Genomic DNA, 26,162 nt, shown 5'->3' on the forward strand with positions numbered 1-26,162 from the left:
CCCCCCCCCCCCCCCCCCCCCCCCCCCGCCCCACCCCCCCCCCCGCGTGCGGGGCCCCCCCCCCCAACCCCCCCCCCCCCCCCCCGAGTGCCGGTACCTTAGAAATTGAAAATCTTGATTAATGATATATTTCATGGGTTCGCTAAATCTGCATTCACTTAATATATCATGTAATGTATAGCTGCAAACAAAAGAATTTTAAGACATTTATGTCATTCTTTACATTAAGATTCCATTTACAAATAATTTATAAAGGGTTAATAAATGCTTAGTAGGTATTATAAGCATATTGCAGTCATAAGCAGTACTTGCTATAGTTGGTTATAAGTACCTCAGTAGAAAGTGTAATGACTGGTTATAAGCAACCTGTTGGACTCTACAGTTGATTAGTAAATTTTTAAATTATGCAGATTTTGCTCAGTAATGAGCATAATTACCATTGTCAGTGTGCTTTTTTGTTTAACTAATGAATGTCATATACTTCTTTCCCTTCTTCCCTCCAAGGATATCGTTAATACAATCATCAAGCACTGCTCTCCTCAATTCTTTTCACTTGGTTTGCCTGGTGCTACCATGCTTATTATGGATTTCATTATAGCAGCTGGTAGAGTGGCTTCTTCCTCTTTTCTCAATGTAAGTGTTCATCAGTTCATTCTCTTTTGTGATTGTATGTAATCATGAGATCTTTTAATAGAAAAAATACTATGCAACATTGTTCTTCAGCTAGTGTGTATTGACCTGTCCCAAAGAGAGAACTTAATGCTTAATTATTAAAATCACCAAGTAGTTCATTAAAACATGACATTATAAAAATCCTATATAGAAGGTATATTATAAAGAATGCAAAAATTTGCTGTTTATTCCTGATGTCTGTTTAGCCTCAGAATTGCAGGAACAATTATGAGATAACTCTTAACTAAAAAAACACCACACATAAAGGTGTTTATTTCATCTGTCATCACCCACATGCATATCCAGAGGTTTTTTTTTTGTTTTGTTTTTGTTTTTTTAAAACTTGTAGAAGATGTGCCATATTAACAAACTTAAAGGGAAGGAACATTTTTTATTAGTGTATTAAGTCCATGGCAATTTAACTATAGTAAGTTTTGTACTGATGTTGCAATGTATCCTTTGGGACTACTAAAAAGTAAAAATGTTGCAGTTGGCCATTAAGTGTTGATAATCCTCCATTTTAGGAGAAGTGCTTTGTATACCGTAGATATTACATTGTTACTGTACAAAACACTCCATGATTCACAGAAGCAATTAAATACCTTTCAGCGAGGGATGTTCATATCATACTACAACCTTCAATTAATGCTCACCATGAGCCAGTGTCATCTTGCTCTGTATACATCCTGAGAGATTTAATTTTTAACTGAGCTAGGTTGGTTTTCTCTTCAAAATCTTGAAATATTCAGAGCTCTATTGATGGTGTATGTTGAAGACCTCTTGACTCAAGAATGGGGTTCTTTGCAAAATACTGTCTTAAAAAATAACTACTGCCGGTAAATAATTTCCCCTGTATATTGGTTGAGATGATGTCAGCTTAGTTTTTGGATCATCCAGTATAATCTCTTTGGAGTTTGCTATGGTTACCCAATTACTTAAAGCTCCAGCCTTCCCCTTTTAAAATATTAATGACTGCCCCATACAGTTATTTACATAATTATTAGTTTGTATTGGGAGAAGCATTTCTGCTTCCAGTGCAGAGAATTTACTAATTCTGTCAATGTTTTAAATTGGATCAATTTAAATTACATGGTGGATTTTTTTGTTTTGTTTTGTTTTTACAGTGTTTTCTCTTAAAGTGTTTTACACTTGTAATTCCTCCATGTTGTTGCTGTACAGTGCCCTCCAAGAATGGGGCTGGTGGCTCTTAAAATTGCTAGCTTTTGCATTTGTACTTTTAAATATTTATACCTTTCAGTTATTTCTGATCGGCTTGATTGGCAGAGGCATTATTTATCCTTTTAAACTTTCTATTTTGTGTTTGTTTCTATATATTTTTCTTACGGTGTTTTATCACAAAGGCTATTTAAATTATTCTCTTTTGTGGTAATATAGGATGTAGAGCCAGTACATGGAAATGGAAATTTAACTTATCTGTTTCAACACAGCAGCTTATTTAAGCAGTCTTAGTGTATATCACACAGCTGTACTTTTTGTGATAAATACAAACTGCTTGAGTTTCTCTCTGGCCTCCATATTGTAACCAGGATAAACTTAATAAAAATTCAACCTTATGTAAGGTAGCTGGATATTTCATTCTTAGTGCAATCTGAGTAAATATTTTTTGTTTTTCCCCATCCATAGGCACCAAGAGTAGAAGCACAAGTTCTGTTGGGATCTCTTGTCTGCTTTCCTAACTTATATTGTGAATTGCCAGCTCTACACCCAAACACTCCTGACATAGTTGTGTCTCATTTCACAGATATTAAGGTGGGAATATTGAGAACATATGTATGGTATGCTACCAAGCTGTATTTTTTAGTAGTATAGTGTTCCAGGTAATTTTTACTAATATTTAGACATTCTAATATTCTTTTTAGATCTTCGTAAGTAGAGGACAAAATTTAAGTCCATAAAATTTGTCAAAATAGGCTTTAAACTTCTAAACATGTAGTTATTTTGAAATTATTGTTGATCAACAAAAACCATCAAAAGTGTCTGCATATGTTCCTAAAAGTAAATGTGCATTATTTTGAACATTTCATATGCTTTGTCATTGTGATCACTTAAAAGGTTTCTCAGCTTTAAACATCTCAGAAAGAAGAAAAAGACTTGAAGTTTCTAGATGCACTATTTATTCCACATGCAGTTTATTTTCTTAGGGACTGCCAAAAGCCCCTATGTGCACCTCCCTGGTGGCCACAATACATTAAAATCAGGGAGACTCCAGCATATGAAGTTTGGGCTCTGTGACAGTTTAGCGTAGCTGAAGGCAGTCTGGGTCATGGGTCTGTGTACTACTGAGGTTCTTAAACTGGGGGTCACAGAGTGTAGTGTGTGTGTGTGTGTGTGTGTGTGTGTGAGAGAGAGAGAGAAGCTTTAGGAAAAAAAAACCTTGCTGCACACATTTTACCCCCAGCAATGAATAATTACCAAAGCTGATTCCTCTGGCATATCAGATCCTCAGAAAGCACTGTGCATTTGACTCTAGATGGCACTGTGCATTTTGATGGATTTTTATTAAGCTTGCGTAGCATTATACAACGTCGTTGCCATATGTACACTAACCCATTTGCTACAATGAAGTGTGCACATTTAATTGTACGCATCGACCACAATTGCAATTCACAATTCACTTTTGCTCTTATTACAATGGATCGTTGGCTTATTCATGCTACAGATAAAAAGAAACTCAAGTGAAAACCAAAGAAGCCAAAACTGGTTCAAGTGAAGTACCATCGCTGCATATATATCAGTATATGTACTTGTGTGGCAGGAAGCGGGAGGGGGCATAAACTACTGAGAAGGGGGGTGTGATCAAATACGTTTGAGAACTATTAGTCCACTGTGTCTCTGACTATAGGGATCCTGCAGGTTGCTGCCCCTGCTTCCAATATTAAGAGTGGAATAATGTATGAGGTAGCTCCACAGACCTTGCCCACTGTTTAGAAGGAAATTTAATTCCCTGCACAAAGCCTGTTTACTTGGGCTTTATGGAAGGTGAATTTCACCAGTAAGAACATTTGGCCCTCTTGACTCAATCAGAATGACCTACCCACACATTAAGCAGTGGGAGCCATTGTCTGGCCTATAAGAAAAGATGTGTGGCCCTTTTAAGGACTAGATAGCCAGAGAGTGACTTGCTGCAGCAACTTCAGCCCTCCAGATGTCCGAAAATGGAGGAGACTATTAAGTTCATGCCAGTGCAAGAAAAGCCATCTTTTACCTGGACCAGGTGGAGCAGTAGGAACAACATCACAACAAATTCTTCTGGCATCACATGGGAACAGGAAGCAGGGGAAGAGGCATCTCTTCTCTCCCCCCGTCCCCGTCCCTAAGCCCACAGTGGTAAAAGCAGGCATTTGGTAACAGAGGGGGTGAGGTAGGGAACTCTGCTCAGAACCATAGCAGACTGGTGAGAATGGGGAGGAGCCTTCCCCCTTCCAGCCCGCAGAAGCAGGTGTTTTTAGCAGAAGGGGAAGAGGAGGGAGTTTCAAACTCATCAGTGTGGTGCCACAGCAGTGTGATCAGAACAGGGGAGGGGTATCCCCCACTCCCTTCCAACCAGCCATAGAGGCATGTTAGAACAGACGAGGAAAGAAGTTCCAAACCCAGCTCAGGGGGGACAGACTGGGACTTGAGGGGCCATGGGAGCCCAGGGGTCGGATCCTTGCCACATGGGCAAGGGATTTGACCAAGGTTGGAGGATCCAGGGGTGATCTGTCTACCAAATGGATTCCCCTTTAGTAGGGGGTAATGTGCACCCTGTGGAAGCAAATGCCCCCAGTGGTGAACCAACTGCATTTCGGGGTGGAGGAGCCATCAGAGAATTGATTCAGATAGTCTGGGCAGTTGCTTCTGAAATTGTTTCCACAGCACTAAAATGTTACAAGGTGTAGTGAGTCACCCAGAGCCATGACATTTCAATGAAAAATTTGCAGGACAGGAGAGTGACACGACTGGCAGGGGTGAGTGTGACCAGCACCAGATGGAGGTTGCAGAGGCAGGGTGTGGAACTGAGTCCCTTCTGGCCAGTGCTGCAATGGGTTTCTCGGGGGGGGGGGGGGGGGGGGGGGGGGGGTTTCAGGGAACTTGCCTACCTTTCCTCTTGGGGGACCTAAGTGTGGGAGGGGAGGGTAGTCACCCCATCTCCCACATTACAAGGCAGGAGAAACTGAATCTAGAGGGGTAGCGGAACTAGCAAATAGGCTACAGGGGGTGGATCTGATGCCCTAGGACGAGTTACCAACCTGAGCTTGAGAAGAAGCCAGAATTTACCAATGTACATTGCCAAAGAGCCACACTAATATGTCAGCAGCCCCTCATCAGCTCCCCCCACTCCAACCTTCAGTGCCTCCTGCTTGCCAGCAGCCCACCAATCAGTGCCTCCCGCACCCTCCCCACACCTCTGCGATCAACTGTTATGCGGTGCGCAGGAGGCTGTGGTGGTGGTGTGGGGGAAGAGCAAGGGCGTGGCAAGCTCGGGGGAAGAAGTGGAGTGGGGGTAGGGCCTGGGGCAGAGCAGGGGGTTGAGCACTGAGCACTCTCCAGCACCTTGGAAAGTTAGCATCTATAGTTCCAGCCCCGGAGTCGGTGCCAAGGCAAGGAGCCGCATAGTAATCTCTGAAGAGCCGCATGCAGCTCTGGAGCCACTGGTTGGCCACCCCTGTCCTAGGAGCTGTGTTGTGGATCTCTGTCTCTGTCTCTCTCTCTCACGCACACACACACCAGAAACCTATGGCATTACACAGTTGTTGCAAGCTAACCTTTAGTTGTTGCAGCAACTGTGAGCTTCCCTGGGTTGGGGTGGGGGGTCTGGAAGTGGTAATAATGGAAACCCAGCATGGGCCTGAGTTTGGGAGATGGGCAATACTCAGGTGAGGCAGACCCCTCACCAGGGGCCAGGAACCCTTACTGGGCAGGGGGAGGGGGGGTGATTTTTGAGCACCCTACAACTCACCAGCTTACAAGGAATGTGAATTTGTAGGATCGAATTACTGCCCCAGGGGCAGCAGGTCACTGAAGGTTCCCCAATAGTCAATCATGAATATGGTTATCCTGGGGTGGCTGACCCAGTGGGAGTTCACCAGCTCACTACTATAAATATAAAATTTTTAGTGATGAATATGTAGACTTTGCCTCCCTATCCAATAGTGATAAGTTGACAGAGTGTAAACTGGAGCAGAGCAAGCAGGGCAATCAGATAATCGAGTGGCCAAGGTTGGCTAGAAAATGGAAAGCTGCCTTCCTGATCTATACGAACTTTATTGCAGAGGCTTACCCAGACGAGCCCAGCATTGTTCAAATATATGGATATAATCAGGAAGGCATATAATACATTTGTGGGCATGGCTTGGTTTAACTAGGACGAAGAGTTTAAATTGAAGGTGGCAACACAAACCGGGATCCAGTGGATCATACCACATCATAAGCTGCTGTTAGAGTGGATGGCCTTACAGAGGTCTGGTTTCCACACTGACAATGGAGCTTTTAGGATCAGATAACTAGTACCTGGATCTTGTAGGGACTCTTCTGGAAGGGCTTTGGAATTGAGGGATATATACTGGGAAGGGTGATCAGTGATACTAACCTTGAGGAGGTCAAAGACGTATCAAAGAGGCTGGGGTGAATCCATTATTCTGCAGGAGGGTGGCAAGCCCTGGGTCACCCTGTGGTAGCTGCGAGGGCATACAGGGCAATGAGGCCATGGAGGGATGGCCCCTCTTGAATCACAGTGACGGGAGTCCCTTCACAATGTATCAGTTGATTAGTTTTAGGATAGGGATTGACGAGGTTGGGGTTTCCAACACATGAATTTGGTTCCCACTCATTCAGGACTGGGGCAGCAACAGCCGCAGTCCAGCTGGGTCCGGGGCTAGCGCAATTCAGGCAATTGGGTGTTGGCATTCTGAAGCATACAGAATGTACGTGAGACCTCAGGTGAGGAATCAGTGTTAATTTTCCTGTGTGTTTGCATTCCATATGCTGGCAAACAGACCGAGCAGGCAGTGATGTGGATCTGCAGGCACAGTATAGTTTACTGGGTGCATAGGTGATGTTCCAGGTTACTTGGAGGTTGCAGCTGGCCCTCAGTGGTGAAGTAGTCCTGAGCTGGCATAGAAGAAGGGGCATGTTATGGGATCAGCTGTTGTCCTTTCTGCATACCGTGGTGGCCCAAGAGCAGGTGCCAGATTGTGGCTCACCTTGGGGAAAATGATTTGGGATGGACATCATGATCAGAGCTAAGAGGGACTTGGGACAGATCTTGGAACTTTTTTCAGGAATAAAAAATTATATGGTTGAACATGCTGCTACGCAGGGTGTTGTGGGGAGCTGCAAAGCCCATTGGGTCAACTAGGCTCGGAGGTATGTGAATAGGAAGGAGGCCAATTCAAAGGTGGCATATGAGAATTGGTAATTTCTCATCCGGACATAGCATTTGGGGCAACAGAATTGTTCAGGGAAGATGGGCTCTGCCTGTCAGACCTGGGATCTGACATGTTTTTGGCCGATATTAAAGAGGGCATTAGTAGATGTCTGGGAACCTGGCTAGATATAAGGGAAGGGGGGAGGCAGTCAAACTAATTGCTGGTGCTCCTTGTGGTAGATGTCCAGTGCAGGCCCTCCATAGGGAAGGGATATGGTGATCAATGGATTGATAAAGGAGTTAAGAGGTATTCTTTAAAAGAGCAGAAATGGGGGAGAGGGGGTTTCAGGGCTTTTACAACTGGAACAGCAGGGAGCCAATCTCCCCCTTTATAGCCCCCCTTCATCCTCCTTCTAGCAGCAGGTTGTCCTGGGACTAGGATGGGTGAAGGGGGAGGCTTGACAGCAGCCCCTCGCAGCCCCCGTATATGTAAATAATTATGGAATTATCTGCACTGTACACTTTTATTTGCTGAGAACTCCGACATTTAGGAATAAAGTTGCAGCCTAATTGAACCACATCCAGCGTCTCCTGTCTCCCTTCCTCAGATAGGATTATATCTGGAACACAAGATGCATGTATTGTTTTTAGTTATTATCTAATATTCTGTGTTTTCAGTATGATACCTGGAACAGTTCATAGTTTGTATTTTAAAAGAAACCTTTTAACTTAGTGGTAATATTCTGTATAAATATTCTGTATGTATAAAATCCTGGTTCAGTCACTCGCGCTCTCTGGGGCAGCAGGTTTTAAAAGTATTCCAAAGAGACTACTTGCTACCCAGATTTGTGGGAAGTGAGTACTGTGCATCAGTTAATAGCAACTCCTCCAATTAGTAACAAGGCTTGATGGGTCCTGAAAGAATACAGACTTGCAGCTTGATGACCATGTTGTGAGGGTTCAAAAGAAGTGAGAGTTCATAATCAGGAAATTATAAGTATGTATTATGTTAGATATTGGTATAATTTATGAAAATATAATTTTAAAAATGTAGTTCAATAAAACTTCGCTGGATGTGGCCAATTACTTGTTTGTTGTTTCCCTCTCCCCTATGGTCCATTTCTGTTGTGTTTTGAGAAAGTGAGTTCTTCAGGCAGGGTTCATACATTCCTTTAAAGGGCCTGGTACACTGGAGGCACTACTAGGAACAAAATAATTTAAAATTTAAGGTGTGTGTTGTGTTGTGTTGTGTTGTGTTAGATGAGTAAAAAGTCTGATTACTTACACTTGAGACCCAGCAAAAGAATAAGCCTGTGTATTCTATAGCAGAGCCCTTATATTTTTCTAAAGATTTTTGTGGAGACATTTCTGGCAACTGAGTTTGAACATTTACATCTTTTGTTTTAGGAACTCACAATCAAAACTGTGTTAAGTTCTGCGAGAGAGGAGCCATCTGGTCCTGCACGGTAGGTCATATTTTAACAAGTGATGAAAGGCTCCATATTATTGGAGGCTCTTTTATAATTGCAGTATATTCAAGTAGGTATGTTGTAATCCAAGTTCTCCTTTTAGTGCTTGTCCATATATTCCACTAATGGTGCACGTGCACCCTGCACACTTTTGCCAGCAGTACCTGTTGGGGACTGCATCTGCACCCTGAGAGTCCTCATGCCTCTGTCCAAGAACATAAAGGACAGGATGACCCCAACCGCTCCTCAGTTATTTTTCACACCCTGTGGCTTTGGGTCAGAACTTTGCAATATCCAATCCCTCACTGAACTTTGCAATGTTTTGAGCTCTTGCTCCCTGGACAGCCTCCTAATTGTTTGTAAATAGCTCTGGATAGTGATTGCTAGGTAGTTGTTAGTTTAGTGCAGGGGTGTGCAAACTATGGGCCACGGACTGTTTCCGGCCTGTCAGATGTTTGTATCTGGCCCTGGAGCTCCTGCCGGAGAGCGGGGTCAAGGGCTTGCCCCGCTCCACCCGGCGCTCTGCAGCCCCCGACTCACAGTTCCCTTGATGAGTACACCTCTACCCCGATATTACGCGACCCGATATAACACTAATTCGGATATAATGTGGTAAAGCAATGCTCTGGGGGGGGCGGGGCTGTGTGCTCCGGCAGATCAGTGCGTCAGCATGTCTGGCTCTGACACGCTGCTCTGAGTGGCGTGTTAAGGGTGCCGGGCCGGGGCCGAGGGGTTGGATAAGGGGCAGAGAAGGTCTCGGGGGGGTGATCAGGAGACAGGGAGCAGGGGGCAGCCACAGCCCAAGGAGGGGAGCTGCAGTGCAGGGGAATGTCACATGGGCTCCAGCTGGCTCCAAGAAGTTGGGGAAGACAGGTCCATGTGCGGAAGTTGCAGATCCAGGGCAGGGAGAGGTGCCCGTCCTAGACGGTGCCTTGCAGGTACCACTGTCCCAGCGCTGGAGGACTCGGCACACAGCGGGCCTGGCTGGCAGGCTGCGCCCCACTCGCAGCAGTGCCATTCGGGCTCTCTGGGTCCATAGCCTGCCGCACTACCTGCCGGCAGTCAGGGGTTCCGTGCACCCCGGCGGGCAGCTGGTCACGATGTCCTCACCAGAGACGGGCTGCGCAGGGCTCTGCAGAGGAGGAGAGATGGGCTGAGTGCGGGCACGCACGGCAGGAGCCGCCTGCCGATGGCTCACCCTTCCCCAGCACCACATGGGCACGGGATGGGGACCAGGTGCACACAGGCACCTCAGGCGAGGTTGCCCACCCTGCTCCCCCTTGCAGGCTCAGCCATTGCGCCGGGCTGGGTGCACTCCGTGGACAGGGCAGCAGCCGCTGGACCAGTTCCCCCTACCCCGCCCCCACGGGGCTCACCCCAGCTGATGTGGTCGAGCAGGTGTGAGCGCTTCCGTGTGCTGGTTCCCCGGGTCCTAGCGCCCCTCCTGGTGTGGCGTGTGGCTCAGCGTGGGAGTCCTGGGGGTGATTAGGACAGGTGGGGGGTTGGATGGGTCGGGGGTTCTGAGGGGTCAGTCAGGGGGTGGGAAGTAGGTGGGGGTCAGATAGGGGGCAGGGTATTTGCTGTCTATTAATAATGGAGACGCTCGAGGCCAAAGCAAGTTCAATATTACGCGGTTTCACCTATAACGCGGTAAGATTTTTTTTTTGGCTCCCGAGGACAGCATTATATCGGGGTAGAGGTGTACCATCTTCTGGCATGCATAGCCACACTGTGTAGGTGTGATTTAACTGCGCTGTTTCTGGGATTGTAACCCCACCCCTACATGGCAGTTCCTTTCCCCCTCTCCCCCCACGCGACAGCGCACCCAATCCCTTCCTGGTCTCCTACGGCCCCATCCTTGAGAGCCTCGAAACCGGCCAGGGGCCACACCCATCCCAGCTAGGGTGCCATGGCGGTGGTACGGCCGCCTTGGTGTCACTGCTGGCAGGGCCCCTAGGAGTCCCCAATACTGGTCCCCTCACTTCCCGGCACCACACTCTGAGTCCCCCTTCCCCCCACCTCGGTAACATTCCTTATAGAGCCCCCCCTCCCACACTGGGTATTCATGACCCACCATACAATTTCCATACCCAGATGCAGCCCTCAGGCCAAAAAGTTTGCCCACCCCTGGTTTAGTGACTAGTTTAGGGCAGTGTTGCTTTTTAATTCATTCCTTTAGTTTAATTTATCCTGTCTCTGCTATAGCAGAACAGAAATGTCTGGGGTCTAAGAACTATCGTTCATGTGAAAATAATGCCCCTCAATGATAAGAGCATCAGATGCCAAATGTGTTTGGGAGAAGGGCATATCGTTGATAGGTACTCAATTTGTATGTCCTCCTCAAAAAGAACACACAAAGCTAGGGAGCCACACCCGACAATGTTCTTTATGGAAAGTTCAATGCATCCCTCCTCAGATCCAGGAGCAACAAAGGCTGAAAGCCTAGAGCAATTATCATGTAAAAATACTCCCATCATCTCATCAGCCCACTCCTTTGATGTGCAAGTAACTAAGGGCAAGCCTACTGCGGTGCAACTGTACTAATGTAGCTGTGCTGCTGCAGCGCATCAGTGAAGAAGCTCTGTGCTGACAGAGAGCTCTTCCATCAGTGTAATAAAACCACCTCCATTTCTGTCAGAAGCTATGTCAGCGGGAGAAGCTCTCCCACCAGCATAGTGCTGTGCACACGAGCGCTTATGTCGACATAACTTAAGTCACTCAGGGGGAAGGGGGAATATTTGCATCCCTGAACAGCTGAAGTTATGCCAGCATAGGCTATAGTGTAGACATAGCTTCAAGGATCTCAGAATCATAGAATATCAGGGTTGGAAGGGACCTCAGGAGGTCATCTAGTCCAATCCCCTGCTCAAAGCAGGACCAATCCCCAACTAAATCATCCCAGGCAGGGCTTTGTCAAGTCTGACCTTAAAAACCTCTAAGGAAGGAGATTCCACCACCTCCCTAGATAACCCATTCCGGTGCTTCACCATCCTCCTAGTGAAAAGTTTTTTCCTACTATCCAACCTAAACCTCCCCCACTGCAACTTGAGACCATTACTCCTTGTTCTGTCATCTGGTACCACTGAGAACAGTCTAGATCCATTCTCTTTGGAACCCCCTTTCAGGTAGTTGAAAGCAGCTATCAAATCCCCCCTCATTCTTCTCTTCTGCAGACTAAATAATCCCAGCCTCTCCTCATAAATCATGTGCTCCAGCCTGCTAATCATTTTTGTTGCCCTCCGCTACTCTTTCTAATTTTTCCACATCCTTCTTGCAGTGTGGGGCCCAAAACTGGACACAGTACTCCAGATGAGGCCTCACCAATGCCGAATAGAGGGGAATGATCACATCCCTCAATCTGCTGGCAATGCTTCTACTTACACAGCCCAAAATGCCATTAGCCTTCTTGGCAACAAGGGCACACTGTTGACTCATATCCAGCTTCTTGTCCACTGTAAGCCCTAGATCCTTTTCTGCAGAACTGCTGCCTAGCCACTCGGTCCCTAGTCTGTAGCAGTGCATGGGATTCTTCCGTCCTAAATGCAGGACTCTGCACTTGTCCTTGTTGAACCTCATCAGATTTCTTTTGGCCCAATCCTCTAATTTGTCTAGGTCCCTCTGTATCCTATCCGTACCCTCCAACATATCTACTACTCCTCCCAGTTCAGTGTCATCTGCAAACTTGCTGAGGGTGCAGTCCACGCCATCCTCCAGATCATTAATGAAGATATTGAACAAAACCAGCCCCAGGACCGACCCTCGGGCCACTCCGCTTAATACCGGCTGCTAGCTAGATATGGAGCCATTGATCGCTACCCGTTGAGCCCGACGGTCTAGCCAGCTTTCTATCCACCTTATAGTCCATTGATCCAACCCATACTTCTTTAACTTGCTGGCAAGAATACTGTGGGAGACCGTATCTCAAGCTTTGCTAAAGTCAAGGAATAACACGTCCACTGCTTTCCCCTCATCCACAGAGCCAGTTATCTCGTCACAGAAGGCAATTAGGTTAGTCAGGCATGACTTGCCCTTGGTGAATCCATGCTGACTGTTTCTGATCACTTTCCTCTCTTCTAAGTGCTTCAGAATTGATTCCTTGAGGACCTGCTCCATGATTTTTTCCAGGGACTGTGATGAGGCTGACTGGCCTGTAGTTCCCCAGATCCTCCTCCTTCCCTTTTTTTAAAGATGGGAACTACGTTAGCCTTTTTCCAGTCATCCGGGACCTCCCCCGATCGCCATGAGTTTTCAAAGATAATGGCCAATGGCTCTGCAATCACATCCGCCAACTCGTTTAGCACCCTCAGATGCAGCGCATCTGGCCCCATGGACTTGTGCTCGTCCAGCTTTTGTAAATAGTCCTGAACCACTTCTTTCTCCACAGAGGGCTGGTCACCTCCTCCCCATGCTGTGCTGCCCAATGCAGTAGTCTGGGAACTGATCTTGTTCATGAAGACAGTGGCAAAAAAAGCATTGAGTATATTAACTTTTTCCACATCCTCTGTCACTAGGTTGCCTCCCTCATTCAGTAAGGGGCCCACACTTTCCTTGACCACCTTCTTGTTGCTAACATACCTGAAGAAACCCTTCTTGTTATTCTTAACATCTCTTCTTAGCTGCAACTCCAAGTGTGATTTGGCCTTCCTGATTTCACTCCTGCATGCCTGTGGCTATCTTCCCCTGCTAGGACAGCTATTATCAGCCTAGGAGGAAGAAAGGAACATTCTAACCCTAAAAAGTGTAAAACTCCACATTTACCCTTGAAGAAGGGTAATGCAAAGCCCAGAAAGGGTCCTTCTGCAACCCATGCAGACTCTGGTCACCAATCCTTAGTACCAGTCACTTCAGTTCATAAGAAATTGCCCACACCAAACCGCATAGTACTGACTATCCCTGTACTAATGCAGTCAGTTCACGTACCTTTGGTACCAGAGTTCTTGGTACTGAGGACTTATATGGCACGTAGAGAGTAATCTGTCTCTTTGATAGTGGTCTCTCTGTTAGCATTCACTAAGGTACCCCCTAGTGGTACTGGATGCATCTTATACCTCGGTACCGAGCACACCAGTAGTACCAGCCAGAAGTTGCATAGAGGGTCTGCTTAGCATCTCTGCCACAATGTCTCCACCACTAAAGGAGGAGTGCTCCTTCTCCTACTCAGCTTCTGATAATGGTGGAGAGCCCTCTCCCTCTCATTCTCTGGGATTTAAATACGTACATCTCTGACAGGGAGTCTAGGTCTCATTATCATTACCCTAGTTCTTGGTATCTTCCACCATGGTCCCCTGCTCCCTATGCTTTACAGCACCTTGGCCCTACTGAGCTCAATAAAACTTTCAGTGTGCAAATTGGTCAGCATCTGCAACATGTTCCAGGCCTGTATCTCCATTTCCATCGTCACAAAGAATAGCACTTTTAACTATTCAAGAACCAGATGCTTCTGCTGAACATCTAGACTAAGACTCTGAAGAAGTTAAACTGATGATCTCATTATTCTAGCTCACGTAACCTTGTCATCTCCTCATATGGCTATAGTTTTGTTAATGCCCTCTTCTTAGCCAGAGGACAGTGCATCTTTTTGGACATTGCTCAGCAGAATGGCAGATGTGCTAAAGATCCTAGTAGTTGTCAAAGGAAAGTCATACAAGCTCTGACATCTTGGATACAACCATGCCAGGTCGTCTAGCGATGCCTGCTAATGAAGGCTTCCTGCACCTTGTGAAACTGCTCTGGCAGAAACTAGCTTCAACTTGCAAGCATTTGCAGCAACAATATCAAGTACCATCTGCAGGTTTCATACAGTTTTATATACATCCTGCTCCAAGATCGTCGTGGTGTTAGCAGTCCATGAAAAGATGAATCATCAAGGTCCTTCCAAATCTACCACTTGAGATAAGGAGCTTAAGAAATAGACTTAATTAAGTGCAAAAATTGCTTCTTTTTTAAGCCTACAGATGAGAATAGCCAATTTTCTAGCATTACTGGCAAAATTTGACAATTTGAATTATGATAACCTCTCCAAATTGCCAATAAAATCCCACAGGACTGCAGGGGGGAAAAAATTAAGTCTTTGATTTCAGAGTGGTAACTTGTAACACATACATCTCTTTAGGCAGATGTTGATGCATCTGATACCATGGCCAGGACTAAGAAACCTCAATTGTCATGAGATCGTCATCCTGACTCCAAGCTTCCCGCATTCCTTAGAAAGTGCAAGTTATTACAGAAGACCAGTGGTTTGAAGGATATGACTTACTCAGAAGACTAATGAGATCTTGCATTCTTTAGGAGTGTATTCATCTGCTTTGAAGAGGAAAGCAGGTAGGCCTCAGTCTTACCTTACACACTCATATTACCCTCAATACAGACTTTTTCAGCCCCCAAGAAAGCATCAGAAGTTCCAGAGGAAAAAACCATCAGCATCCTCTATATCATCGTCACATTCATCTACATGTTTGAGGAAGAGAATTTGCCAAGAGCTTTGTATGACTTCTAGTTGCTCTCTCTGTTATTTCCCCCCTTTTGGAAACCATCTTTTTTAATTTCATCGCATTTGGAGAACCATAACAGACCATGGGGCTATGGAGGTAGTAGAACCAGGATACTCCGTTCAATACCACACCCTTTCCACTTGAATCTTCTCCCTCCTTCTCCAGAGGTCTCTCCCCCACCCCCCATTAGAGCATGCTACATCAAGAAGTTGAGTCACTTACAACTTTTGGTGCAATAAAAGAGATTCCAACAGAATTCAGAAGGAAAGGGGTTTACTCCCAGTATTTTCTGATACCAAAGGAAAAGGTGGTCTCCTGACTAATTCTGGATTTGAGACAGCTGAATACCTTCATCTACAGATTCAAGTTAAAGATGGTAACCCTCGCCTCCATAATTCCCTCCTTAGATCCACAAGAGTCGTACTCAGCTCTTGACCTTCAAGATGCCTACTTCTGTATAGATGTCCATCATGTCTACAGAAAATATCTAAGATTTCAAGTGATCAGTTCCCATTATCAGTACTAGGAATTGCAGTTTGGACTGTCAGGGACACCGAGGGCATTCACCAAATACCTGGCTGTAGTAACAGCCTACTTGAGTAATCAATGAGTCATACTTTACCCTTAGATCAACAACTGGCTCACCTGAGGGAAGTCTCCCCATTGACTCTATTCAGCAGACTCTCCAGCTCTTTGCTTCCCTCAGGGATTCAGTGCACTCCTACTCTTGCAGCTTCCACATATCTCCCCCACTGCGATCCAACCCCCTTCCTGCCTTTGAACTTCTATCTATCATACTGTACTCTTCCCCTTCCCATGATGTACCTGTCAATTGCCATCCACTTCTCACCTTACTTACCGATTTTGACTCTGTACTATCTCTTCATTGTCTTTCAATTTCCCACATTAGCCTTGCAACTGCAACTTTTCATGTTAACTTCCCATTCAGTCATTTCTTCTCCCATCTCCTCTCCTTCATATCTATGTTTAGCCTTCATCTCTGGGTCATGTCTTGGACATGTGAAAGTGGCCATTACTTGGATTTCATCTTCACTAAGCAATATTCCCTCCCTGGCCTATCTATTGCTGAATTCTTTCTCTCTGACCACCATCTTCTCCTCTCCACTGCCCTTGATCCTCTCCTTCATCAACACTGACCTTGTAATCAACTCCTTAGACTTCTCCCACCATAAAGTCCACCCTTCCAAACTCCTGTCCTGTCTTGTACCTCACATCTGTTTGCTCTACTCATGCTCTAAAGAAAATCAATGTAGATTTCTTCCACTAAGATTCACCATCTTCTCTTTATTGCAAATATAAAGTATTAAAACATCCATGAGCAAAACCCCAAAACCCATGAGGTTGTCTTTTTTGCTCTGTGTTTGTACAGCGGGGTACTGGTCCATGACTGAGACTCCTAGGTGCTACGATAATACAAATAATAATAAATAGGTTGTCTTAAAAATTGAGAGATTTTAAAAAATACTGATCTGTTTGTTTTTGTTCTTTCTTAATTTTTTTAAACCTGTAGAGTGTAGCCCTAACCCACAATTTGTGTATGCTAATTGCAGTTTGAATTTTTAATCTGAAAGGTATATGCACAATTGCAGGGGTTCTTCCTTTTCCCCCTGCCCTCACCTGCTTTGCAGGGAACTCCACTTTTACCCTATTCTAGCCTCTGGGATGAGGAATTGAGATTCTTGTAAATTTTAAAAATCATTTATATAGCATCATAAATTAAGGTTTTTATGTTTTTCTTGTTTAGGAAACTGTTGTTATATATTGATATCTTGGAAGGCAGACTAGAAATCACAAATATCATATATTATATAGTTTTTATTGCAGGTATTTGAGCATTCTTGGAATCTTGAGTTCTTCTTTCAATGTATCAGTGTTGATCCTGCTGTAGGTGTGCATGTGCCTCATGCATGTGAGCTTGGACTCTTTTTGAATAGCAGTGTCTGTCAGGGCTTCTTATGTGCCCTGTCTGAGGGCATAAAGGACGGAGTGGCCGCAACTCTCTTTCAGTTCCCTCTTACCACCTGTGTCAGCAAGACAGAATTTGGACTGTCTGACCCAATTCTAATTCATGAAGAAATCTTTTTACCCCTTATTGAGATTTTTTAGTTGGGCATTCTTCCACCCTCCTCTCCCCACATCCCCCAAAAGGAAGTGAATAAGCAAGGTGAGATCCCCCCCGTACATTCAGATATACCAGGGTGAAATACTTTTCACCAAACATTGGTAATGGCAGATTCTAAACCAACAGGGTTTAAATGCTGTACTTCTTGCAATGATCTGATGCCCTTAATTGGTGGACACAGCAGATGCCTCTTCTGCCTTGGGGAAGGAAATATCCCTAAGAAATTTCATATGCCTTTCCGTCTCATCCCACACTGGAAAATCTTGAGATACAAGACTCAAACTACACTTCTTGGAGCAATGAATGAAGTTGCATTTGATCCAGGCATTGAAACAGTCTCCTCAGCTCTGGTTTGGAGGACATCTTCGCAAGTGCCCACAATGTTTGATTCCAGAAAGGAGAAGAAATCTAAAAGGGTTCCAAGACGCTCAACATTGGGGCTGGGTTTCCTGATGCTGACCACGTTGACACCAACACCCGGGGATAGAGATCTGACAAGTAAAGTACCCACACTGAGTGCAAACACAACTCAGAGTGGTCAAACAACAATCCTGCAAGGACTTGAGGCGAAGAGATGAGTGCTCAACCATCTATGATGTTGAAGGCAAAATCAGAAAAGAAGGCTTGAGCGACTGTCACACTGGTATAAATATTGAGAGCAAGATCCAACCCAATACAGACTCTGGCACTGACCAGCAAGCCCTTTGACTACTCAGGTATGCCTTCAAGAAGACACCACCACCCTCCTCTTTGCACTGGCACCAGCACCAGCAATATCAGTGCTAGAATCCCAGCCAGTGACACTGCCATCCACAGAGATACACTTTTCCTCACTGTCTCTGGGCCACTCTGAGTCCCCTGCTACAAGCAGGGAACCCTCTTCCAAGAGACAGGAGTGGTGCCCTAAAGAGAAGGATTTTGAGGGCAGTGCTGAAGTCTTGTGTGTTTACACTCCAGTACCATCCTGTATGTTCTTCTGGTACCAGCCCCTTAAAGACACAATACCATCTTGATCTTTGGCATACATCAAACTTCCTCCCAAAGGCAGGTTTGACAAGACAGTTGAGCCACCCCAAAACCATCCCAGAGTTGACCTTTGGAAGCCACCTTGCCCCTTTTCTATTGAGTGTGACTGGAGATTATGGCCGACACAGGAGTGCTGGACATAATCACCCATTCCCCATCCCTCTTCTGGAACTCTTCTCGCAGGAGCCTGTTACAAAAAGTGGCCTCATTGCTTCATCTAGGAGCCATAGAAGAGCTTCTGCAGAAGTTCAGAGGGAGAAGCTTCTATTCCTGGTATTTCCTTACTCCAAAGAAGAGAGGGGATCTTCATCCTATCATAGACCTGAGGAAACTGACAGATGCATACACTGCCTGAGATTCAGGGTGGTAACACTTGCCTCCATTATCCAGTCACTGCAGGCTCAGGAGTAATTAATGGCTCTTGACTTACAGAATGCATACTTCCACAATGCCATTCACCTGGCCCGCAGGAAGTACCTGAGATTTACGGTGGGGCCAAGCCATTATCAGTACAAGGTACTGCCCTTTGGAGACGCTGCAGCACCGAGAGTCTTTACAAAAGTACTTCATTGTACGTGCACTCCTAAGGAAAAAAATTATCCATGTATATCTGTATCTAGACGACTAGCTGATCAGAAGCAGGAAGTTCTCTGACAAACCTCAACTACGTGCTACCTCTTTTGCCAGCTTGGCCTCCTGGCAAACTACAAGAAATCATCTCATGATAGAATTCATATGGGCCAGGATAGATTCCATGATGGTGAGGGCATGCTTACCTTAGGACTGAATCCTCTCACTTGAGTTGTTAATAAACATGGTAGTATTGCACCAGGTTGTAACAGTGTGACCTTGCCTCACATTAGGCCATATGTCTGCATGTACATATGGGACACCGCTTGCCAGACTTCATCTCACGCCTCTTACCACTCTGGCTCAGGTCAGTGTACTCCCCTGTGAAGCATCAGATAAGCAAGAGCTTCAATTCTATCTTGTGTCCTTGCAGTGCTGATCTGGTACCTGCATCCCAACAGTGTTTAAAATGGGGTACTGTCTGTGACCCATCACCATCCAGACCATTAATCATAGAAGCATGTGGAACAGGCTGAGAAGCCCACCTGAATCATCTGCAAATACACGAGATGTGGTCCTCAGAGGATGTAAAATGACACATGAGGGGGGTGCCTGCTCTGAAGCAATAACTGCCACAAAGCAATAACTCTGGAACTGGTGCTACCTGCATGACATAACCACTAGCCTTGCATCTCTTGGGAGTCAACATGACTTGACAGACTTTCTAAGTAGACAATCTCTCACAAGCCATGAGTGGGCACTGCTGAAATCCATCACCTACTTGATATTCCTTCAGTGATAGACCTGTTTGCCACCAAGGACAACATCAATTGCCCAGACTTCTGTTCCACGGGAGACATGAGCCTGGGATGCTTGCCAGACACCCATCTGCATTGAAATTGGGACATCCTTTATGCCTTTCTACTGATTCTCCTAATCTCCAGGTTGATTGCCACAGGCAGATGAGACTAGGCCAGGCTTATTCTCATATCTTGTTACTGGCTGAGACATTTCTGACTGATGGACCTGTAGCAGATGTTCACGCATCCACTGATCAGGCTCCCAGATTGCTCGGACCTGTTTTTTCAAGATCAGGGTCAAGAATTGCACCCAGAACTGAAATTGTTGCCAAGTTGGTGTGGATGTTGGCTGGCTGAGCACCTGGAAGGAACCGCTCCTCACATGTTCAGGAAATCCTAGTACAAAGCAGAACTGTTCATGAGACATATTCCTTCAAGTGGAAGAGACTCACGGCAGCCAAACATGGCCTAGACTCACTGCAGCCACCCCGGTATTGAGGATTCTGGACTATTTGCTGTAACTAACACTCTGGGCTTCCATTTAGTTCAATCAAGGTTCATGTAGCAGCAGTATCTTCCTCTAATACAGTCATTCTCAGTCCTCTTTCATCCAACAATATTCAGATTCCTTAAGGGTTTGCTACATGCATATTCATTATTTAGAGTATCTACTGTAGCACGGGAAATCAACATCATCTTTCTAAAGTTTACTGAAACCCCTTCAAGCCCCTCTTGGGGTGCTCCATTTATTATCTTACACTCTAAATAGTCTTTCCTAGTGGTTGTCACATCAGACAGAAGAATGAGCAAGCTTCAGGCACTTGTGGTAGAGCCCTCATGCACTTTGTTTCAACAAACAAGGTTGTACTGGGTCCTCTTGCAAAATTTATCCCCAAAGTGATTTCTAAGTTCCACTTAAACCAGTCAATCAACTTACTTGTGTTCTTCCGAAAGCCAGATTCCATACAAGCGGAGAAGAAACTCCACATCCTAGAAATATCCCTAGCTCTTCAATACTGCATCAACAGGACCAAATCTTTCAACTCTCCCAACGTCTGCTTGTGGCTATTGTTGCTCCAAAGGGTCAGGCCATTGTGTCACAAAGACTTACAAAACGGGTAAGTCATGTCTCACAGTATTACAAGTTAGCTGCTGTACCTCTCCCACCAACTACTAAAGCCCTTTCCTCCAGCACCCATGCAATATCCTTGGCTTGTTTCCCAAAGATACAGATATCAGGAATTTTCAAGGCTATTACGTGGAGCAATACGCTCACGTTTGTCAAGCATTATACACTGGACTTAGCTACTAGGTCAGATTCCAGATTTGGAAGAACGGTACTCCAATTTCCGTGCAACTGATTCTGCTGATGCTCTTCATTCCAACCATCCGGGGACGATATCACTTGCCAGTTACCTACAGTGGGATCCATACTGACCTATACTACTGTGGTTCTTTGAGATGTGGTAATGTGTGGATCCTGCAAACTGCCCTCCATCCCTGCTTTAGGCGTTTTGGCTTTCAAGGGAGGGTTGCGGCCGCTCTGCAATTTATGCCCTTATACAGGAGCATGAGAAAGCACAGGATGCATGTGCAGCCGAAACGGACACTGCTATTCAAAAGATTGTGAGCTCATGCGCGTGTGTTGGTGTGCACCTGTACTGAGAGCCACACTGACTGCAACATCTCAAAACCCTACAGTTAATGCAGGGTAAGTAACCATTCCTTATGTTTTTTGTTATCTAACCTTGTTTTGCAGATGTGTTGCTCTTTGCAGTCTTGGCATTTGGATCTGTGAGGAACTGGTTCATGAATCACATCATCCTCAGATAAAGGAAGCCCTGAATGTGATTTGTGTCTCTTTGAAGGTAAGAGACTAGGTGTGCTGCAATCTGTTACAACTTAAATTAAAAATTATTTACATCTTCAAAGTCCAATGTGCAAATTAACTAGTTAATCCTCCCAACAACTCTGAATTTGGCAAGTATCATTTTACAGATGAGACTGAGATACAAGTTAAGTGATTTGCCCTACACAGCTCAGTGATGTAGTGTCAAAGGCAAGGTTATATACAGAAGTCCCTGGCTTCCAGTCCTGTGTTCACTCTGAAGCAAAAGAATTAATTCATTTTAAAGGTGAAACTAACATTTTATTACCTGCCAAAGCAAGTCATTGCTTAACATCTAAAGGCCAGGTTGTGTGCTGAAGGGGAGAGCACAAGGAGTATCCCTTCCTTACACACCTGCCCAAGTGCTACTCACATTTCTAGTCCCTGCAGACTGAGCCTCAGGCACTTCTTCCTCATAGTGCAAGCCACCCTAAATGGAGTAGAGGAGGCAGAACAATAGCTGTGTCCCTACTCTTGACCAGTCAGCAACTCTGGCCAGATGTGCAAGGGGGAGTATGCTGCACCATCCTAAGGAATGTGTTACCTGTGCACGTGAGAGCTCCAAGGGGTATTGTGCCTTTCTGGGGGCAAAGTGCCTCTCAGAGCTCACATTGGGGCAGTGCAGCACAGTGTATAATCTGAACCTAAAGTAGATCACAGCTTTGCACTGTTGTAGTTTATGGTGAAATTATCTATAGGAAAGAAATAACAGAACTCTAATTTTGGCAAAAAAGTAAAGGAAGAATTGATTTTACTACTGTCTTACTTTAAAATACATTTGTAAAGTTATTATTAAGTACATTTTGTTAATGCTGAGGAATGTTAATTTGTTCACACAGATTTTCACTTCCCCCTCAATATGAGCTGGGTAATTTATAAAATTAAAACTTTTACAATTTTAGGTTACGTAGATGTTACTTTGTTATAAAAACCTCTACATTTTCATGTGTTCTGGATAGCCTGGTGGGGTGAAGGATTGTTGTCCATGTGATTGCTATTTTGGCACTTGTTCACTCATTTGTACCTTATTTAGACATAAGTGCTATACACACATTTTGAAAAGCAATATATTCAAATATAGCTAGTAGCAATTGTGGACCAATATCAACACAGTAATACTTGATGGAGATGTATAGTGGAGTCATCTTGTCCTTTCCTTTGGGAGTGGTAGGACCTTCATTATTCTGAAACAGCCTTGAGTTTCTGTGGTGATCATTAAGGCTATGATTTAGTCACTGGTATTTTTAATAAAGGTCACGGACAGGTCACCGGCAATAACCAAAAAGTCACGGTCAGTGACATGTCCATGACTTTTACTAAAAATACCCCTAACTAAATCTTAGATGCTGGGGGGAGGGTGGGTGCTGCTCTGGGCGGGACTAGTTGGCTGGGGTCTGCTGCCTGGGGTCAGCTTCTGCAGCTGCAGAAGTCACGGAGGTCCCGGAAAGTCACAGTATCAGTGACTTCTGTGATCTCTGTGAAAGACTCACAGCCTTAGTGATGGTATTCTACAGCTTCCTTGGCAATCTGGTCTGTTGCCAAACTTGTTCTTTAGCCAATCTTCCTTCTTCCCCCCTCAAATATGTAATCTATATTTTTCCCTATTAAAAACTATTACTTTCTATTCTGTCATTTATTGAATAATCAGAATATCTGTCTTCTACCCACTTCATAGCATCTTTATTACCTAAAGATTTTTCAGACTGGTATATTTCTCAACAGCTTGCTCTGTTTTCTTAACCTTTCCTAATAAGTCTTATTTTCAAAACCTTTCTTAATTTTCCTTATTTTCACCTGAACTCTCTACAGATAGTCTTTTTTGGCTGTGATAAACAGAATGGTGATGCACCTTTGGAGGCTAACCCGTGCCAAGTGGAGCTAAATAATTACGTTGCTGTTTTCAGCATGGTTCTTCTAGTAATAAACACCATATTGCCGTTGCCTGTTTTGCCACATCACATTTTAGGTGTGACACCTTCTCAGTGACCTGATAGTCTCTCCAAAATGCTATAACTTGTGCATTTGATGATTTCAGACAATTTCTGTGTGAATTTGATATTAGACAAATGTCACTATTGCTTTTAACTCATCTCTCCAATTTATCAAAGTTGTGCAATATTTTAATCCTGTCATCCAAAATAATTTGTTTTCCTGTTTGTTCTCCCATTCTTTTTTTAAACTAATTGTTAATACCAGTATCTTGTAATAACTGCACATATTAAGTATGGACCAATTAGTGCTTGTATTGGAAAACACTGCTTCAAGTTGGCAAAAACTTTGGAGCATGCCCTCTTTTCTCTCACCTTGAACACTGGGGTAAAATATCTGCAAATGTACTGTCTAAAAGTTCATAAATACAGTTCTTCTTCGAGTGATTGCTCATGTGTATTCCACAGTAGGTGTGCATGCTCGCCACGTGCACCGGTACCGGAAGTTTTCCCTTAGCAGTACCCATACAGGGGGAGCACCGCTGTGACCCCTGGAGTGGCGCCTCTATATTGCGCTATAAGGGGAGCTGCGCACTCCCCCCACCCTCAGTTCCTTCTTGCTGCCAGTGAAGGTAGTCGGAACTTCAGGCTCCAGCCTTGCTGAGCTTCTCTAGTTAGCTTTAGTAGTACAGTTGTTCCAATAGTTGAATAGTTTCTTGAGTTAGTTGACCGCCTTCAAGTCATGCAATTCCTGTTGCAGTTCTATGCTAAGAAGCAACCTGCACACTCAATGTCTCCACTGCTTGGGTGAAACTCACGTAAGTGAGCGCTGCAGGATCTGTAGATCATTCAAGCTGCGGACTAAGAAGGAGAGGGACATTAGGCTTTGCGCTCTCCTAATGGAATCAGCGCTGGCACCGGCACGCTGAATGGACTCAGTGCCCAGCACCGCATCTTCGGTGTGGAGTGAAGTCCCCTCCGCTAGCCGGCACTGCTCTCCCTCCCTTCCCCTGAGGGGAAGACTCAGCGGCGCTGAGAGAAGGAAAGGGGTGAGGCCAGACCTGAGCCAGGCAGCCCACAATCTCCCTCGGGATCCAGGCCTCCGACTCGCGTTGAACGGAGCACCCGGTCCCGTCCGCACATGTCTCCTCTGTGGTGAGGATGCCGTCGACACCGGAGGCCGCACAGGCCGCGTGTGACATCTTAACCCTCCCGGTACCTGGGGGGCTGCCTGGGACGGGCCCCTGGTTTCGAGGGAAGCTGCCACTGGGAGCACCACAGACCTCCCCAACGTGGCACAGTCCCCACTCCAAGGACTGTTCACTGCCTCGCTCGACGCGGTCTTCCTGCAGCTTGCGCCAGCCCTCTACTCCACTCGGGAGCCTCGGGGCTCCTCCACACCTCGCGACCCAGAACACAGGCACCAGGATAAGCTCCGCTGACGTTCTTCCTCGCATCGCAGCTACCGTAGCCGATCCCGATGCCGCCAACGTCGATGCTCCGACTCGAGTTCCCGCTCTACCACACATCGCGCTTGGGACTCCTCTTGCGATTCACCGGCACTGGCGTGTTGTAGCTCCGGCTGCCAGGGCGAGTACAGGAGCAACACCTCGGACAGGTACCGATCTTCGCTGTCGAGGTCCCGGTCGCACGGAAGGCACTGTCACAGACACCATCGCTCTTGCCGCTCCTGCAGTACCGTACAGTCGTCGGTGACCTCAGCATCGGCACCCAGCCACCCATCTCCAAGTCGTGTGGTTCAGCGAGAACAAACTGCGCCGCCCGGCCACCAAGTCGGTCAGTGGCATGGGACACCGTGGCAAGGACAGTGGTGTCAATGGGCACCATGGCCACAGATGCCTGCCCAGGCCAGATCTCACTCGGTGGCCGGAATGTCCCAGGCTCCTTCGGCCTCCCCTCCTCGGGAGAGGGAAAAGTCAATAGGTCTCGAGCTGACAGCACCGTGCCCGGACTCTGACCTGGGTATCGACCCACAAGTACAGCCCGACGCCCTAGGCTCCGTGCTGGTCCCCTCGCCGGCACCGTCGCCCATCCCACAGGAGGACTTCAAGGCTCATCAAGAGCTCCTTAAGCAGGTGGTGTCCAGTCTCCAGTTCCGGGCTCAGGAGATGGAGGAGCCGTCTGATTCTCTTTTTAATGTGCTCTCGTTCTCGGCACCGGGCCGTGTGGCCCTGCCTCTCCACCAGGGGGTAGCCAACATCTCGACTACCCTGTGGCAAACCCCAGCTTCTTTGGCCCCCATCTCCAAGAAAGCGGAGAGGAAATACTTTGGTGCTGGCCAAGGACCATGAGTACCTGTATTCCCACCTGGCACCTAACTCCCTGGTGGTGGAATCGGTGAACCACCGGGAACCTCACGGTCAGCCCATGCCCACCCCGAAAGACAAGGATGCCAGGAGACTGGATACGTTTGGCAGGAAGGTTTATTCCTTGGCGAGTTTCTAGCTCAGGGTTGGCCAACCATCAAGCCCTACTGAGTCGGTATGACTTCAACTTATGGGGGTCCCTACCAAAGTTTGAACCTTTCCTCCTAGAGCGGGACAAAAAGGAGTTCAGTGCTCGGACCAAACAGATGTCCGCCTGCACGGGATGAAAGATTCCCGCACCACCCTGCAAACCTTTGGCCTGTACATCCCTCCGGCGAAGGACAAGCACAGGCAGCAAACTTCGGCTCCTCCTGCTAGGAGCAGATACGAGCCCCCGTCCAAGAGACCAAGGGAACAGAGGCGTAGGTCCCAACATCAGTCCTGCTCGGCCCAGTGGTCAGACCCCTCGAAGGGCAAAAGG

The 26,162-nt window shown here is 46.1% G+C and overlaps 1 protein-coding gene across 1 annotated transcript in view; it reads left to right on the forward strand.

Moving 5' to 3' along the window:
* RALGAPA1 (Ral GTPase activating protein catalytic subunit alpha 1) overlaps positions 1 to 26,162 on the forward strand; it is a gene marked incomplete in the record, with an annotated part of 246,933 nt that overhangs the window by 125,494 nt on the left and 95,277 nt on the right. Inside the window, 4 exon segments of the mRNA XM_034768622.1 lie at positions 505 to 633; positions 2,317 to 2,442; positions 8,447 to 8,505; positions 21,298 to 21,406. Of these exon segments, the coding sequence (XP_034624513.1) occupies positions 505 to 633; positions 2,317 to 2,442; positions 8,447 to 8,505; positions 21,298 to 21,406 (423 nt within the window).

This window comes from Trachemys scripta, chromosome 4, assembly GCF_013100865.1.
Source record: "Trachemys scripta elegans isolate TJP31775 chromosome 4, CAS_Tse_1.0, whole genome shotgun sequence".
NCBI classification, from domain to species: domain Eukaryota; kingdom Metazoa; phylum Chordata; order Testudines; family Emydidae; genus Trachemys; species Trachemys scripta.